The sequence below is a fragment of the Littorina saxatilis genome, linkage group LG15, assembly GCF_037325665.1.
Source record: "Littorina saxatilis isolate snail1 linkage group LG15, US_GU_Lsax_2.0, whole genome shotgun sequence".
Lineage (NCBI taxonomy): Eukaryota > Metazoa > Mollusca > Gastropoda > Littorinimorpha > Littorinidae > Littorina > Littorina saxatilis.
The window spans coordinates 37250388-37270322 of record NC_090259.1 but is presented as its reverse complement, the minus strand read 5'-3'; the positions used below and the strand labels follow the sequence as shown (position 1 = coordinate 37270322).

At 40.4% G+C, this 19935-nt stretch overlaps 1 protein-coding gene across 4 annotated transcripts in view; it reads left to right on the top strand.

Annotated features, from left to right (window-relative positions):
• LOC138949236 (TNF receptor-associated factor 2-like) overlaps nucleotides 1-19935 on the top strand; it is a 47681-nt gene that overhangs the window by 15015 nt on the left and 12731 nt on the right. For 2 of the 4 annotated variants that reach the window (XM_070321013.1, XM_070321010.1), the window contains exons 2-3: nucleotides 16953-17190; nucleotides 17817-17904. In XM_070321013.1, coding sequence (XP_070177114.1) covers nucleotides 16973-17190; nucleotides 17817-17904 — 306 coding nt within the window. In that variant the 5' untranslated portion in view covers nucleotides 16953-16972. Of the gene's footprint in view, nucleotides 1-14611; nucleotides 14882-15519; nucleotides 15660-16952; nucleotides 17191-17816; nucleotides 17905-19935 lie in introns of those variants that run through there. The other 2 variants (XM_070321012.1, XM_070321011.1) reach the window with 2 other exon arrangements.

Genomic DNA, 19935 nt, shown 5'->3' with positions numbered 1-19935 from the left:
TATAACGAAGAGGAGCCTGAATAGACCATAATTATCAGGGCCGGACCCAGCGGGGGGTTCCAGGGGTTCCGGAACCCCACCCCTGGAAAAAGCATGTACCTTGCTTTGAGTGGTTTTTTTAAAAAAAAATTTTAAATAAATTTTGTGTGTGTCTCTAACAAATTTTATTCAATGTGAAATCCGATGAGAAAAGGTACCCCCCCCCCCCCCCTACCAACTCACACTGACAGGCCTTAACCCTCAAAACAAGGCCCAGAATGCACCAGATTGCACAGATTTTAACCGTTTTTCAAAAATTTTCCGGGGGAGCATGCCCCCGGACCCCCCTAAGTTCATCGGTACGCATGTGTCGCCAAGCCGTTACTATGGACGGCAAAACCTCCTTTCAAGGTTAGTTTTTTTTAATTTTGAGCTTTGAACTTTCTTTCGACTTTCATTCAATCAAGCAGGGCCGTCTTGTCAGTTGTCTCCTGACCTGCTGCGCCATTTCAGTCTCGTCAGTGGCAAGTCTAGACATGCGGACTATAATCGTGTAGTGAGTGACAATGGGTAAAAACGATGATCAGCTATCACCCATTTTGTCTGAGACATTCTCAAACTGAGTCACTTGAATGCGTGTGACCATTTACCACAGGCAAAACTTCCTTTCAAGTAATTGAAGGTGGGTAAAAAAAAAAGAATATATATATTTGTAAAACTTTGCACTGGCTTCTTTTTTCTTTTGTAAGTCGGAACTTGAAAAGACGACCTGACTTTGATAACATTATAAAATGTTAGCCGGGACTGCCTGCTTCAGTTGTGACTGAACAGGCTTTGGCCGCCAGTTGCTGCCTCAACGGCTACACTGAATAAGCCGAAGCCGGCCGGTTTAGTGAAGAAGCTGCGGACTGTCGCCGGGAAACTATTTAGTCTCTCTGCGACCAGTCCACAGTGTTTCCGTTCAGTACTCGACTTTACTTTGTTCAATGCATCCAGCCGGCATCTGTCTGCTGACGGGCTGTGGCAATATCAGCGCATTCTGTTTTAATCAGCAGTCACGGATAGATGTTAGGCCGGGAGTCCAGGACCGAGTGTTCCGACCATCATGCTATGACTCATGAAACTGGGTGACACATGCTATTAGTCCAGGCATCTTAGCCACTTTAGTGAAGGGAACGTTGAAGTGACAATGACTAGGTTTAAAATGTCCCTTATCAGAAAGTTCAACCTCAGTCCTTTGATGTTTATTAAACACATTTTCATATAAAGTTGGCGCTTCATATGGAAAAGTGGCTTTGAAATTGACCCTAATCCTTCTTTGGGCTCTGTAAATGTCGTTTGGGGCTATGGTTGTAAAACGGTATCTACTGGTCACCCCAATGTATGAACTGAAAACTCTTTCTGCACCAGAACACGCAGAAAGGATTGTATCTGCCTGATGTCTGATGCTTTTCAAAATCCCCAACCACTAACACCTTCAAAACGGACATTAACTGACACTGTTGTTTTTCCCTATATAATCCTTACTATTTTTCCGAGACGTCGTCCTGTTGTGTATTTAGCTTGCCACAACCTCATACATGGTCCTAAAAGTTAAAGTTGAAGAAAATACTAAAGATAAATGAACAAGCTGACGCAGTGTCATTCGCACCGTGAATCCCCCCATGGGAACATACTAAAGTCTGGTTCCAAATAGGCTCAATTTCCTTCTATTTCTTTGTATTTCTGCCTCGTAGGGGTAGGGGTGTTCAAACCAAAGGCACCTTTAAACCAAAATTCAAATCACACATCTTACAATACTAAGACACTCAGCAGTGAAAGGGTGTCTGCTGGTAAAATATTCCAAACAATCCTAAAAGTACTTCACTACTAAACGTGCTTTTAAAAAGAGCCGTTATTTTTCCCTCTATAATCAGTATTGTGTTTTCTGCGAACATGTAGTCTATTTAGATGGTTGTCATGTGCACATGAGTTGCTAAAGCGTTTTCAGTTGGGCATATGTCGAAAAGCAAAGAATTAGCCCTTTGAAAACCATCAGAACTGTCACACAAAAATAACATTTACCTATCTCACCAACTGACCAAACATAGGGCTTTTCCTTATGTATTATGTATTGTCGTGTTTTTTGTAGCATACTTGTGAAAACAGCCACCACTGTTGTAAATGATACTTTAAAGAGCATTATTTCATTTTTACAGTTGAAGGACAACCTGGACTGCCGTATATTACAGCTGTTTTACAATCAGCCAAAATTTTCTTAACAAACGTATGTTAAGAACAACTCCCATAGTGAAATTGAAGGAAAACAAAGTGAAAACCCCCCTGCCATAGAGGAGCTAAAGAATCAACAATAAACGACTGCATGGATAGCTTGATGCACGAATGCATTGCGGACATGTTTGTCTCCAACCAAGAGAAAGTTCCAAAAAATCCCTTTTGTGCTTCTTATTATACTAGACTAGGATAAATTCTCGAAAAGAGGCCTAAATAAAAAGAGGTAGGCATTTGTGGGTAATTAATGGCAACAGGTTGATTCTTATGGATTTGGGTGTGCTGAATTAATTTCTGCCTGTTGCCAAAGTCAAAAATGCCTATATTCGTTACTATTCAACGGTTTCCAAGATGGCCGCCATGATATCAAGAGACTACTAATTCTCAAACAAATGCTTATATCTTTGGTGTTTTTAGAGATACAGTGTTAATTTTTGGCTAGTTGGTAGATGACCGATAGGCAATGGTTGCCTTGTCAGAGTATTTGACCTTGACCTTAAGTCAAGGTCACATGAGACTTGACAATATTGACTTGTACTGTTTTGTCATGTGTGCATTTTAAGTTGTCTTTTGGCAGTAAACTACTGCGAACTAATCACTAAAAATAAGTGATATTACCCAGTAGGTATTCAGCATTAAAATGAATATACATTGATCATCATTCTGACAAGGTCAAGGTCATTTTGACCCCATATTTCAGATGTGTTTAAACTTGGACGCCATCAAGATTTGCAGTGGCTCATCTGTTGTACACACTGGACATCTGATTCAACAATTACATTTCAGCAGGGGTTCAGATCAATGGTGCACAATCGACTAGGTCAAAGGTCAAGGTCAAGGTCAAAGTCAAAGGTCACTATTTGGACCATTTATTCTCAAAAACGGGGCCTAAAATAGAGATAGGCCATTTGTGAGTAATTATGGTGTGCTCTTCCCATTTCTGCTGTATGACAAAGTGTATATTTGCTAGTTTGTCCTGTATCATTAAATATTCAAAATGGCCGCCACAAGCCTGAAAACTCACCCACACACAAAAACTGACAATTCTTTAAACATAACCACTCTATTTATTATCAACTTTTGTTTCAACATACGTTTGTATCAATAACGTTGCATAATCAGTACAAATTTCAACAACATTTAAGATGTTATGGTATTTCTGTGGCAATTATAACACAATATACACAAATCTGAAGCATGACAAACGTTAATGTTCCATAATACTCTGTCACGAGAAAAAAACTTCCGAAACATGTTGAGAACAAGCTCAGCAACAGGTAAACATATCAGCTATGTACAGGCATTCAGCAAACAATGTCAAATATTCACATTTCATATGGTAAGGTCAATGAACATCACACACGTCCAAAGGGTCCCGGTCAGTTCACCACTCGTTAAGACACTCCTCGTGCATTTCCCGGCATTTGCACGCTGCTGTGCATGGTAGCTTCGCCTTTCTGCATCTGCACCTTCCACTGCTGCACTGCTTCTGGCAGGTGCAGAAGATGATGTCTAGGCACGCGTCTGGAACAGACGGAAGGGTTTTCAGGACGGGGAGGAAGACGCCATCCTTCAGTTGCCAGCCCATGCTTTCAATCGGCGGCAGGTTCGGCTTCTTCTCATGAGCTTGTTGCCAGACTGAGGCCTGATAATGAGCTCTCTTGATGTGGAAGCTCAGAGCATCACTGGATGGGGGCAGATTTTCTGGGGCGGTGGCTTTCCGGAACATGATGGTTCTGGCACCATCTGCAGTCTCACAGTTTGAGATGTACAGCTTGCAAACGAACTGCTCTGCTTCTTTTGACGTGTCGTCTGTCAGCTGCCCTTTCCCCAAATTTGCCAGCAGCTGGTGATGTTGCTGAAACACTTTCCACCCAGATACCTTGCCTTGGCCAGACAGGAAAGATGTGAAATCCGAGCCAGTGATGGCGTGGAATCCTATCAAGTTCTGGAGCTTTGCCTTCTCCATGTCAGGTCTCTTGGCAATATTGTGAACTGGGATGTACTGTCTACGCTTTGCTGTGCCAGTTTTCATCCACACTTTCTTGCACTTCATTTTGTCAAAATGTGCAAGAATCAATACAGCTACATCTGTGTCTTGTGAAGAAACAACCAGGCTGGTTGCATCGCTGTTCACACAATACAGAACAACACGTGTATCACCCTCTTCGTGACTGGCCTCTAGCGGAGTCGTGTCCACGTCTGGCTTGGATGACTCAACTTGAGTTGGATCACTGAAACCACCGGAAACCACAACAGTTTTGTCATCTGGTGCCTGCAGGATGAGTTGCCGAGACAGAAATTTGGCCAGATCAGCTTTGTTCTCAGGGTGAGACATGAAGTTGTCCCATTTGGCTGGCAGGGGTGTGTCCTTAGACTCTATCAGTTTCCTGATGGGCTGAGCTCCTTTGCTCCGCTTCTTTCTTGTTCCACCTTTGATTGACAGCTGATCATACCGATCAAAGACGATGTCGGTGCGTTTAAAGGCATGTCCTTGGGCAAGGAGAGACTTGACGAATGTGTCAGCAAGATCACCAAATGTAGCTGCACCTTGTGGCTTTCCAAGTGCACAAACATGTGCTTGCCCATCAACGACAAGTGTTGCCTTGTCTCCAAGCTCATGTGCTTCAATGCCTGGAGGACAGTTTACACCACTTGTGAGGATTTTAAGCAAGCTTGCTTTTGATCCTGACCTTAAACTGCCATCAGTTTCAGCAAGTGAAGGGGGTACTGGCATCAGCTCATGCTTCATGATCACAGAAAGATCAACACTGCGCCCTGCTTCATAGGCCGTGATCAACCGCTGAAGAATCTTTCTGTCAGCTTTGACCGTCTTTTGTTTCCCACTCTTTGCATCCTTCTGCTTCACCTCGTACAGACTGGCAAATGTCAGAGGCTTGTTCTTCGGCAGGGCATCGCGGAATTTCACTTTCCTCTCTTCACAGGGCACAAGTCTCTCCCGAACAAATGTTTTCACCTGTTCTTGTCCTTTTTCACGTGCTGTCAACAGGTTTTCTTCGATGTTCTTGGTTGTAAGATCCTTCGATGCAATGTTCTGCAGATCTTCAGGCACATCCAGAGAAAAAACCTTGAAGCGTTTAAGGTTGTCAAACAACTTTTCTTCATCAGTTTTGTCTTGTCTTTTTCTGGCCTTGTTGCATTCGTTGTGAATGCTCTTCTCGTCAACCTCTGCTCCAAAGACTGCTCTTGTTTCTACTGCAATGTGAGATCGGAGATTGAACGAGAGGGCCCAACGGTTCAGAGCAGACGGTGTCTTTGTGATGCCCACAATCCCTCCACATGACTTTCCAATCCCGTTCAGCCATTCTTGACTTTGATCTGGGTCCACCTGGTTGAACTTGCTCTGGCTCCTCTTCACAACAAAGTGCCCAGCTTCAAATTCCTTCTTCACTTCTTCGGGGAGCTGATTCATTTCACTGACGTAGACTGTGCCCCATCGAGCATAGTTGGTATGATTATATCTCATGAAGTAGGGGAGCATTGCCGTGAAAGCTTGAAGATGCAGATTCCAGTCGCCATCTCTACTGGCGCGTGTGAACTGGAGGAGAATTTCTACCATCTTCAGGTACTCCCACCAGAACTGGAAGTTTGGATTGGCCCGCGAAGCAGCAAACGAGTCCACAAGGTCTGTGAAGCGTTTGTTGGCAAGAAGATGTACAAGTGCTGCTGTGTCATCACGAACCATCTCGTCTTCAATCTCTTGTGCGAGATCATCATCACTGTCGTGGACGTACTGCAGCAACTGTGGTAGGAGTATTCTCCACAAGGCTTGCCAAGTCAACTTATGAGTTCGCATCCCTCTGACATAGGACTTGCCTGCCAGCACCTGTTCAGCTGTTTTCGGGCCAAGGACATTGCTCTCGACCCACAGATCCAGAAGACCAGAGCACTCCATGTGACGCCCGATGGCTTTGAGGAAGTTGAGGGACGTATGGAGACCACCGAGCCTCACTACCAGCAGATTCTGATATTCAGCTTTAGCCCATTTGAGATTTGTGTATATTGTGTTATAATTGCCACAGAAATACCATAACATCTTAAATGTTGTTGAAATTTGTACTGATTATGCAACGTTATTGATACAAACGTATGTTGAAACAAAAGTTGATAATAAATAGAGTGGTTATGTTTAAAGAATTGTCAGTTTTTGTGTGTGGGTGAGTTTTCAGGCTTGTGGCGGCCATTTTGAATATTTAATGATACAGGACAAACTAGCAAATATACACTTTGTCATACAGCAGAAATGGGAAGAGCACACCATAATTACTCACAAATGGCCTATCTCTATTTTAGGCCCCGTTTTTGAGAATAAATGGTCCAAATAGTGACCTTTGACTTTGACCTTGACCTTGACCTTTGACCTAGTTGATTGTGCACCATTGATCTGAACCCCTGCTGAAATGTAATTGTTGAATCAGATGTCCAGTGTGTACAACAGATGAGCCACTGCAAATCTTGATGGCGTCCAAGTTTAAACACATCTGAAATATGGGGTCAAAATGACCTTGACCTTGTCAGAATGATGATCAATGTATATTCCTTTTAATGCTGAATACCTACTGGGTAATATCACTTATTTTTAGTGATTAGTTCGCAGTAGTTTACTGCCAAAAGACAACTTAAAATGCACACATGACAAAACAGTACAAGTCAATATTGTCAAGTCTCATGTGACCTTGACTTAAGGTCAAGGTCAAATACTCTGACAAGGCAACCATTGCCTATCGGTCATCTACCAACTAGCCAAAAATTAACACTGTATCTCTAAAAACACCAAAGATATAAGCATTTGTTTGAGAATTAGTAGTCTCTTGATATCATGGCGGCCATCTTGGAAACCGTTGAATAGTAACGAATATAGGCATTTTTGACTTTGGCAACAGGCAGAAATGGATTCAGCACACCCAAATCTATAAGAAACAACCTGTTGCCATTAATTACCCACAAATGCCCGAGGGTGTTAGATTTTCTGAAATCTGTCCTAGTCTATACAGTGACGTCAAAGACAGCCTTTTCTGCTGTTCATACATTCAGGGGTTATGGTTACACTAAACGACGTATACCATACAAAACTAAGCCCGCTGTTTTTAATTTGTTTTCCAGAAAACTGGCACAATGTGAAATTTTGCAGTTCATTTTAGACCACATTCATTCTCCCTGTGACCTTGACCTTAAGGTAAGGTTAAGGTTCTCAAGTATGTTTTTTGAGCTCTTGGGGTCATACAACATTTTGCAACATTTGGTGTTTCTTCACTTCATAGCGTTCAAGAAAAATCCAAAGGTAATGATTTGTACAGACAGATGAAGACGGGCAACGGACAACGGCTGGACGACCAGGGTGAGTATGTACGCTCACTTTTGCTACACATGCGAGTAGCGGCTATTATCCGTTGTTCACAAAACATTCCTATATAATGTTTGGAAACAATGGTAGGGATAAAAATCAACCGTTTCCAAATGTGCTAAAAAATCAAAAAGACGCGTTCTATAACGGTCAAACGGCCCCTTAACAGACTTGGGCGGGGTCGTCTGACGGTTGGCAGACAGCACAAACACCCTGTGACTGCTCGCAAGGAAAAAATAAATCTGGATGGCAGTATGGCTACAACTACGTCGTTTAGTGTAACCATAACCCCTGAATGTATGAACAGCAGAAAAGGCTGTCTTTGACGTCACTGTATAATAAGAAGCACAAAAGGGATTTTTTGGAACTTTCTCTTGGTTGGAGACAAACATGTCCGCAATGCATTCGTGCATCAAGCTATCCATGCAGTCGTTTATTGTTGATTCTTTAGCTCCTCTATGGCAGGGGGGTTTTCACTTTGTTTTCCTTCAATTTCACTATGGGAGTTGTTCTTAACATACGTTTGTTAAGAAAATTTTGGCTGATTGTAAAACAGCTGTAATATACGGCAGTCCAGGTTGTCCTTCAACTGTAAAAATGAAATAATGCTCTTTAAAGTATCATTTACAACAGTGGTGGCTGTTTTCACAAGTATGCTACAAAAAACACGACAATACATAATACATAAGGAAAAGCCCTATGTTTGGTCAGTTGGTGAGATAGGTAAATGTTATTTTTGTGTGACAGTTCTGATGGTTTTCAAAGGGCTAATTCTTTGCTTTTCGACATATGCCCAACTGAAAACGCTTTAGCAACTCATGTGCACATGACAACCATCTAAATAGACTACATGTTCGCAGAAAACACAATACTGATTATAGAGGGAAAAATAACGGCTCTTTTTAAAAGCACGTTTAGTAGTGAAGTACTTTTAGGATTGTTTGGAATTTTTTACCAGCAGACACCCTTTCACTGCTGAGTGTCTTAGTATTGTAAGATGTGTGATTTGAATTTTGGTTTAAAGGTGCCTTTGGTTTGAACACCCCTACCCCTACGAGGCAGAAATACAAAGAAATAGAAGGAAATTGAGCCTATTTGGAACCAGACTTTAGTATGTTCCCATGGGGGGATTCACGGTGCGAATGACACTGCGTCAGCTTGTTCATTTATCTTTAGTATTTTCTTCAACTTTAACTTTTAGGACCATGTATGAGGTTGTGGCAAGCTAAATACACAACAGGACGACGTCTCGGAAAAATAGTAAGGATTATATAGGGAAAAACAACAGTGTCAGTTAATGTCCGTTTTGAAGGTGTTAGTGGTTGGGGATTTTGAAAAGCATCAGACATCAGGCAGATACAATCCTTTCTGCGTGTTCTGGTGCAGAAAGAGTTTTCAGTTCATACATTGGGGTGACCAGTAGATACCGTTTTACAACCATAGCCCCAAACGACATTTACAGAGCCCAAAGAAGGATTAGGGTCAATTTCAAAGCCACTTTTCCATATGAAGCGCCAACTTTATATGAAAATGTATCGATTGGAGATTGGATTTCCCTTCTTTGAGTCATGTGACGTCAGAGGCCGACAAAATTAGTAATTTAGCTTTTCAGGTTGACCGAAACTTCAAAGGAACTAAAAAAAAAAAAACGTCATGTGTTTGATTGCATGTGTGTGTGCTGTTCAATGTCAAAACAACAACAAAGTGAGTACATGACGTGTGTTTTGTAGTTCCTTTTAAGTTTCGGTCAAACTGAAACGCCCAAATATGAAGCTTATGTGTTTGATTGCATACATGTGGATTGCATGCATGTGTGTGTGTGTGCTCGTTCAATCGTCAAAACAACAACAAAGTCATAAGTACCTGAAAGGAATTCGATCGATACATAAATGTTATTTGCGTGTTTGACCAAAATATGACATTTTACACAGATCTCGACAGTCATTGTTCACCTCGACCGCTAGCGCGGTCTCGGAGAACAATGACTGTCTCGATCTGTGTAAAATGTCATATTTTGGTCAAACACGCAAATAACGTATAATGTGTTTAATAAACATCAAAGGACTGAGGTTGAACTTTCTGATAAGGGACATTTTAAACCTAGTCATTGTCACTTCAACGTTGTTCTCTAATATGCTTGGACTACTATGACTCATGAGACAGTCACGGAAGCCACCTGGGTCAAAAACCCGCAGTTGGAACCGCTGAGCGGCACGACGACTCGGCACAGTACAGTGAAAAAGGCCTGCTCGAAACGTGTTTCTCCGAGTTTGCCCCACACCCACTACCACACACAAACACACACAACACACTGACATATACCGTAAAGTACCTTGTAAGCGCCCAGTATCGAGTAAGCGCCCACCCCCCACTTTTAGTCCAAAACCGTGCATAGGGTATAGTACCTTGTAAGCGCCCACCCCCCACTTTACACCATTGAAATCAGGGGAAATAAAAATTCCGCACTTGATCTGCTAGTTTTGTGAATGATTTCCCTATCTTGCAAACCCTATCAAACGCATGCAAGTCAATGATTACAAGATGCCGCGGATCAAATCGTACACCGTTGCATTTAAGCTGTCAGCTCTTGACTATTTGGATAATAACGCCAATGGAAATGTGTCGCAAACAGCAAGTGAGTTTGGGGTAGATAGAACAAGTCGCGTAAGGCGAAAATACAATATTTAGTCAAGTAGCTGCCATTTTTCAGCAAGACCGTATACTCGTAGCATCGTCAGTCCACCGCTCATGGCAAAGGCAGTGAAATTGACAAGAAGAGCGGGGTAGTAGTTGCGCTAAGAAGGATAGCACGCTTTTCTGTACCTCTTTTTGTTATATTTAGTCAAGTTTTGACTAAATATTTTAACATCGAGGGGGAATCGAAACGAGGGTCGTGGTGTATGTGCGTGTGTGCGTGTGTGTGTGTGTCTGTGTGTGTGTGTGTGTAGAGCGATTCAGACTAAACTACTGGACCGATCTTTATGAAATTTGACATGAGAGTTCCTGGGTATGAAATCCCCGAACGTTTTTTTCATTTTTTTGATAAATGTCTTTGATGACGTCATATCCGGCTTTTCGTGAAAGTTGAGGCGGCACTGTCACGCCCTCATTTTTCAACCAAATTGGTTGAAATTTTGGTCAAGTACTCTTCGACGAAGCCCGGGGTTCGGTATTGCATTTCAGCTTGGTGGCTTAAAAATTAATTAATGACTTTGGTCATTAAAAATCTGAAAATTGTAAAAAAAATTAAAAATTTATAAAACGATCCAAATTTACGTTTATCTTATTCTCCATCATTTGCTGATTCCAAAAACATATCAATATGTTATATTTGGATTAAAAACAAGCTCTGAAAATTAAATATATAAAAATTATTATCAAATTTTTTTTTTCGAAATCAATTTAAAAACACTTTCATCGTATTCCTTGTCGGTTCCTGATTCCAAAAATATATAGATATGATATGTTTGGATTAAAAACACGCTCAGAAAGTTAAAACGAAGAGAGGTACAGAAAAGCGTGCTATCCTTCTTAGCGCAACGAATACCCCGCTCTTCTTGTCAATTCCACGGGCACTGCCTTTGCCACGGGCGGTGGAGTGACGATGCTACGAGTATACGGTCTTGCTGCGTTCAGTTTCATTCTGTGAGTTCGACAGCTACTTGACTAAATATTGTATTTTCGCCTTACGCGACTTGTTTTAACTTTCTGAGCGTGTTTTTAATCCAAACATATCATATCTATATGTTTTTGGAATCAGGAACCGACAAGGAATAAGATGAAAGTGTTTTTAAATTGATTTGGACAATTTAATTTTGATAATAATTATATTATTTACTTTTCAGAGCTTGTTTTTAATCCGAATATAACATATTTATATGTTTTTGGAATCAGCAAATGATGGAGAATAAGATGAACGTAAATTTGGATCGTTTTATAAATTTTTATTTTTTTTTACAATTTTCAGATTTTTAATGACCAAAGTCATTAATTAATTTTTAAGCCATCACGCTGAAATGCAATACCGAAGTCCGGGCTTCGTCGAATACTACTTGACCAAAATTTCAACCAATTTGGTTGAAAAATGAGAGCGTGACAGTGCCGCCTCAACTTTCACAAAAAACCGGATATGACGTCATCAAAGACATTTATCGAAAAAAAGAGAAAAACGTTCGGGGATATCAATCCCAGGAACTCTCATGTAAAATTTCATAAAGATCGGCCCAGTAGTTTGGTCTGAATCGCTCTACACGCACGCACGCACGCACGCACGCACACACACACACACACACACACACATACACCACGACCCTCGTTTCGATTCCCCCTCGATGTTAAAATATTTAGTCAAAACTTGACTAAATATAAAAAGGATACGAGAATGGCGAGAGAATCGCGATACCCCGGCTGTTACGTCACCAGAAGAAGAAGCTCTCTCTCTCTCTCTGATCTCTCTCTCTGTCTCTCTGATCTCTCTCTCTCTCTGATCTCTCTCTCTCTCTCTCTCTGATTTCTCTCTCTCTCTCTCTGATCTCTCTGTGATCTCTCTCTCTCTCTCTCTCTCTCTCTCTCTCTCCGCTCTCTCTCTTTCTGCCGAAAACAGTCTTTGGCCAAGTAAAATAGACTGCTGCCCATATCCAGAAGACGTACCCCTTGTTCAAGGGAAACGGAGACACAGTGCGGCCGACAGCGGCACCTCTGCAGACAAGAAAAGGATGCGACGACATTTGTCTCCCCAAGCTCTTCTAATGATCCTCGCCCCCATAACAAGAAAAACAAGTCGCGTAAGGCGAAAATACAATATTTAGTCAAGTAGCTGTCGAACTCACAGAATGAAACTGAACGCAATGCAACGCAGCAAGACCGTATACTCGTGGTCCACCGCTCACGGCATAGGCAGTGAAATTGACAAGAAGAGCGGGGTAGTGGTTACGCTATGCTGCATAGCACGCTTTTCTGTACCTCTCTTCGTTTTAACTTTCTGAGCGTGTTTTTAATCCAAACATATCATATCTATATGTTTTTGGAATCAGGAACCGACAAGGAATAAGATGAAAGTGTTTTTAAAACGATTTCGAAAAAAAAATTTTGATAATAATTTTTATATATTTAATTTTCAGAGCTTGTTTTTAATCCGAATATAACATATTTATATGTTTTTGGAATCAGCAAATGATGGAGAATAAGATAAACGTAAATTTGGATCGTTTTATAAATTTTTATTTTTTTTTACAATTTTCAGATTTTTAATGACCAAAGTCATTAATTAATTTTTAAGCCACCAAGCTGAAATGCAATACCGAACCCCGGGCTTCGTCGAAGATTACTTGACCAAAATTTCAACCAATTTGGTTGAAAAATGAGGGCGTGACAGTGCCGCCTCAACTTTCACGAAAAGCCGGATATGACGTCATCAAAGACATTTATCAAAAAAATGAAAAAAACGTTCCGAGATTTCATACCCAGGAACTCTCATGTCAAATTTCATAAAGATCGGTCCAGTAGTTTAGTCTGAATCGCTCTACACACACACACACACACACAGACACACACACAGACACACACACACACGCACACACGCACATACACCACGACCCTCGTTTCGATTCCCCCTCGATGTTAAAATATTTAGTCAAAACTTGACTAAATATAACAATGGAAGATGAAACAAGTCGCGTAAGGCGAAAATACAATATTTAGTCAAGTAGCTGTCGAACTCACAGAATGAAACTGAACGCAATGCCATTTTTCACCAAGACCGTATACTCGTAGCATCGTCAGTCCACCGCTCATGGCAAAGGCAGTGAAATTGACAAGAAGAGCGGGGTAGTAGTTGCGCTAAGAAGGATAGCACGCTTTTCTGTACCTCTCTTCGTTTTAACTTTCTGAGCGTGTTTTTAATCCAAACATATCATATCTATATGTTTTTGGAATCAGGAACCGACAAGGAATAAGATGAAAGTGTTTTTAAATTGATTTCGACAATTTAATTTTGATAATAATTTTTATATATTTAATTTTCAGAGCTTGTTTTTAATCCGAATATAACATATTTATATGTTTTTGGAATCAGCAAATGATGGAGAATAAGATAAACGTAAATTTGGATCGTTTTATAAAAGAAATATTTTTTTTACAATTTTCAGATTTTTAATGACCAAAGTCATTAATTAATTTTTAAGCCACCAAGCTGAAATGCAATACCGAAGTCCGGGCTTCGTCGAAGATTACTTGACCAAAATTTCAACCAATTTGGTTGAAAAATGAGGGCGTGACAGTGCCGCCTCAACTTTCACGAAAAGCCGGATATGACGTCATCAAAGACATTTATCAAAAAAATGAAAAAAACGTATGGGGATATCAATCCCAGGAACTCTCATGTCAAATTTCATAAAGATCGGTCCAGTAGTTTGGTCTGAATCGCTCTACACGCACGCACACACACACACACACACACACACACACACACACATACACACACACATACACACACACATACACCACGACCCTCGTTTCGATTCCCCCTCGATGTTAAAATATTTAGTCAAAACTTGACTAAATATAAAAAGAAAGAAGATATGATTACGAAGTGATCAAAGATCACATTTCTTACTGAAAACTGCTCGTGCATAGGGTGTAGTACCTAGTAAGCGCCCACCCCCTACTTTGGGTCGGAATTGGTGCACAGGGGGGGGTGGGCGCTTACAAGGTACTTTACGGTACTGACACTGACACACACACACACACACACACACACATATATATATACACACTAGCTCTGGCTCTCTCACACACACACACACGCTCAGCCTGACTCTCTCTCTCTTTCTCTCTTTCTCTCTCTCTCTCTCTCTCTCTCTCTCTCTACCCCGCCCCCTCCCCCCTCCACCTGTCCTTTTACTCGCGCGGCTGCACAGCGCGCATGTCCTCGACGGCATGGCTATCCACTATCCAGTTTGGCTGGGCTACTCTGTAGCTGGCTGCAACGGTTAGTATCGACAGAACTGTGTTGGGGTTGTGTAGAGAACGAGAACGGCATCTTGCCTGGGTTGGATTGACTAGTCTTGCAAAATGTCTCAATTCGAGCTGTGAAAATGAAGGGAATATAATATAATCTTCGCCCGGCTGTTTCAGCCACGGATCAAGTTGTTCTTTTGCCGTCGCCCGCCCGAGATTGTGTTTTACGATGACAATTAAACTACAAGCCACATTACTATTTCAGTACTGAGGATGCGGATGCCACTGTGACTGGCTGCCGCGGCCACGGTCAGTTAATAAAGTCATATATATTTATCATAGGCTACTACGCAAAATTACTGCTGACTAAATGTGTACTACTACCGCTGCTGAGTCTGTTACCTTTAGTTTTACTACAATACTTCAGTAAATCACTAAGCGTACTACGCTGACTATATGTTAATACTGTTATAATGCCAGGGACCTATATTCTAATATAGGTCAGTCTATGTATATGCTAGCCCCCCCCCCCCCCTTTTTTTGTTTTTTGTTGTTGTTTCAATGTATCTATGTGGTATTTATGGTTTACAATCTATTGCCGAAAGGTTTTAAAAAGAAATAAGCAAATGCGCATGGTCACGAAGGCGGCTGTAAACTGGTTTCGACTCACTGCAGTTTCATTGGTCAGAAGGAAAAGCCCTAAGCAAACTGAAACTGGATTTGTTTTGGCGATCCGCTGTAGCTATTTTTATGTTATGGAAAAACCCAATCTATTAACCGATGGCACACAAAAGATGGAAACTTTTGACCTGTTGTTACAATTTTTATTTGCTTTTAGAGTGAGTTTGCAAATGGACTATTATAAGGAAAAAAGAATTACATAACATATTTTTAGCTGTTAAAAAAGCATTATAGACTACTTTTGTTTTACTTTAGATCCTCGAGGGGCACGCTACGCATGCGTAGGAGTTCAAAAGAAGTGCACAGATCCGGTAGTCGTGTCTATGAGCTGTCGCATTGGCTATACAAATGACCATTTACTGACAAGTAGTCTATCCTGCACGGTTATATCAAAGAATCTCAGCAGGTACGTAGTGTTTCGGTTCCACGTTATTGATTTGCCTTTGTTTCCGGCTACATGGTACTGTCAGTGTCACGTACGTTGGGTAATACCGATATGCCCTTACGAGTAGACCTACTTACGAAGTTACGGTAAATTAGCAAGGCTTCCGCTTTTTCTGTCTGTCTTTTTCAGGTTTTGTCTATTGATTTCGAAACATGAAGTTAGTGGTGAATGGAAAAATGTGACCCTTTGAGTGACGGGGGTTAGAGGCCAAGATTTTTTGTCAGGGGAGACAACTGAACTACAAAGGTCAAAATTGAAATCGAAGGGGTGCGTTTTCAACAGAATGGGTTTGGGTTGCTTTTGTTATCAAGGTATCAAACCCACGCATTCACACTCACAAACACACCCACTAACACACACACTTACACATATCCTTAGTGGATAATGACATTATTAAATGAAGAATGATGGGGTAAAACAGAATTATTGTTTTTCTGCGGAAAAAGTTAAAATATTTGTTCCTCGGAGTCGGATTGTTTACTTTCTCATTGCGAGATTTAAGCACGTGTGTCCCCCCTGTTACATATTATTTCGAAGAAAAGGTGAAAGCAAAACATGCCGCAAGAAAAGTTCAAACCATTATTCTGCCAAAAAAAACTGATTTGCTTTGGAAAAAAATAATGCTGTGACATTTGGTTACAAACACTATTTTTTTCCACGGGAAAAAAGGTTTTCCGTAGCTTTTCTGTGGAAAAACCGAATTGTGTCATCATCCCCTAAAGATACATGTATGCACACACTCTTTATCGTTGCTTTCCTGAATGGAGACACAGACATAACTTTGCTTTTATTTTTGAAAGTATCATAAAATTAACGCTTATCGCATGATTGTAAAGGGGTCATTTACTTGCAGTAACAACCAGATAGTTGAACAATTATTGGCGCTGTCCATTTATCTCTTTTCCCAGTGTAGCACAGGAATATGAAACAGATTGAAGGCCATCAGTGGCAGCAGTGGCCAATCAGGAGATGACAATGATTAATATGAGGTGCAGACGAAGAGCGACCACCGTCTTTTTCAGCGACTGCTGCTTCAAGATCGAGTTTGATGGTGGTAGATCTGTATTGCACTGATTTGATCCACCAAGTGACCACTTTCTGCAAATTAAAAATATTGTTGACACAAAAATTCTGCAGTAAAATGTGAATGAGTGAATCTTTTTCTGTATTATTATTTGTTCAGGTAAGCAGTGTCAACAATCATGGAATATTTCAGATATGGACAGTAGATAATTCTATTTTGAATGTTTTCAGTGAGAAACCAATCCCCAAATATGGCATCAGGAGGGGCTTCTGCTCCACAGTCCTTGGCGACAGACTCTGTGCCAGTCGGTCCTCAGCGATTCCTGGCGGGCTACCAGCCAGAGGTCTTTGAGAAGAAGGAAGACAGGGACAGGTTCTCTTGCGGCTACTGTGGAAAAATATTGAGGGAGCCACTGCAAGCAGAATGTGGACATCGCTTTTGTGAATGCTGCAAAGAGCCCATAGAAGAGTAAGTTTTGTGTATTTGTGCCCTCTTGGGGTTACAATTAGAATTAATCGTAACAGATGTCTGGCATTGTCAACCAGACGAGGCCGAATTTATTTATTTTTTATGTTTTTGATTCCCTCACCTTATGTCTGCATTTGATAGCAAAAGTTATACCGAGAGTGGACACAGAAGAGCAGTTAGATTAAAATGTTGTTGGTGTACAGCAAGTGTGTTCAAGCTTGGGTCTTTATGCTGGTCACCTTGTGACGAACAAGCATAAAAAAATATATTCACCCTCAAGGATCATGTCATGCTGCCAACTACGCAGGCTTAAAAAAAGATTTGGGGGAGGGGGGATGCAAAGGGTTTATCTTACAGTGACCTTGAGAGAAAAAAGCTTAGAAAAGCTGCTGCAGAAGAAAGAAATCCAAGAACACAACATGATTCTGTGTACAGTGGAACCCTCCCTTTTGTTTTAGACCCAACAAATCTGACAAAATTTGGTCATAAAAGACTCCTTACTCAGTTACTTTTAAAGTAGCAAAGTACATGAGGTAAAGTTTGGCCAAAGGACACAGGAGAACACATTTCTTTGTGGTTGTCTTTGTATTCAGATCTACATGTATCTTTTGTGTGTTTATGTCCAGATCTGTCAAGGCAGGAAAGTCTGTGTGCTGCAAGATTTGTAAAGATGAGGGCTGTTCTGACGAAGAAAGCAGGCTAGACCCAAAACAGGTAAATTGCTCAGTATTAGTGTATTGCGTATTGGATGCAGCTTCTGTACTGTTACTTTGACAGTCGTCGTCCCCTCTGCATCCCCAAAGTCTAAAACAAATAAAAGTACATGTATTAACTGCCACTTTGCTTCATGGTTCATGCACAACCCACAGATTTGGGAAATTGCCGTTATTTTTTGTGTGTGTGTGTGTTGGTTGTTCTTTTTACAGTTAGTCAAGTTTTGACCAAATGTTTTAACATAGACGAGGAATCGAGACGAGGGTCGTGATGTATGTATGTGTGTGTGTGTATACATCGATTAAGAAAAAACTACTGAACCGATCTTCGTGAAATTTGACATGAGAGTTCCTGAGTATAATATTATAATAATAACCCCGGACGTTTTTTTCTTTTTTGTTGATAAATGGGCCAAAGTCAAAAGGTGCCAAATGGAACACTATATTTTCATTTTATGTTTTATACTTGTTTTTTTTGCATTTTTGACACTATTATTAATGTTTTTTAAAACTAACCCTGCAGTTTTTCAACCAACTGAATAAATTTGTGTTTTGTGTCCTGCTCTGAAATCTGTTTCTCTAAACATACAACATCTTCAGTGCTGTTTTTTGTTACCTTAAATGCCAATTTCAAGATGGAAATATATCTTTTTGTACAAAATCCAACACACTCTTTTGAATTATGGTCAAAAGAAATGTTCAAATATAATATTTTTTAAGCATGGCCATCATGAAAATGTCACGTCACTAGAAACAGATTTTTGGATTTTCTGCAAATATTCCTAGAAAAAACAACAAAGACTTTTCAGACAAACCATGTAGCATTTGTTTTCTAACATTTATTTAACTTGTGTAAAGAGACAAGAAAATCCTGAAGTAAATTTTTGCATGAAAAACAACACTTTTCCAGTTTCTTGTGACAAGTCAGTGTGAGTGTGACGGAAGAGATTAGTTTTCCGTCACATGTTACGAGAAACATTTTTATTAACATAATTAATCCTGTAATAAATCATTGTAGAATGAAAAAAACCATCAACAGAAACATTTATTCATATTTCAATAAAGTATCTTGACTTATGTATTTATTTTCTTTAAAACATAGAAACAGTGTGTTTTCTACGTCTCTTGTGACAGTTCCGTCACTATGACTCTCATAGCGTTTCTGTCACAACAACTAAGTTTGTGTCGTTTGAATGAAATAATAACATTCTGAGTCAAAATCGAAAGTTAGTTGTGTGCTTCTGTTCCGTAAAACTTCGTTAACATAACATTACAAAGAAGAATAAGCACTCAGTTTTTCTTAGAAGGATGTTCTTTCATGTCTCTCGTTATTTTTGGACCCCGCGTTGTTCCCTGTGACGTGTAAAAAAAAGCGTGTGACGGATTCAGAAAACTTAGCCGGTCGCAAGGACGCCATGCGTTCGAATGTGCCAGAAACTCGTATGTCGCTCAGACCACTTTGCGGATGTCGTAAAAGCAGCTGCCGTTAATCGAGATCGAAAGTAAGGTGCCGAAAATCGCGTGCTGTCTCTCGTGACGTTTGTGACAGATTTTTTGCAACGTGTCAAAACTCGTTTTAATTTTGGTACCATGCTATTTTTTGAACTTTTAATATGTAGCCTACATTGATAACGTTTTGTTGACCCCAAAACGATGGCTCTTTCTTTTCATTTTCTTTATGCAAAAAAGCAAAGAAAGAGGAATTTAGTGTGACAGAACATGTCACAGGAGACTGTAGTTTTTTAACCTTCAAATTCTCAATGTTGATTGTTTTTTTCATATTGAAGACCAATTCAAATAAAAGAATGAACTTTACTGAACCGGCCCATCTATTCTTTATTTAAGGAAAAACAAGGTTACAGTTACACTGTTTAATTTTGCATTTCTAATGACACCCAAAAACGAGGCTTTAGAAACGGCAAAAAAATAGGGGGAAATTAGGATAAGAAATTCATAAAAAAAATACTTTCTATCAACTTTGTGTTCTGAAACTTTGGCAATATCATCTGCAAACACTTAAGTACAATGTTAT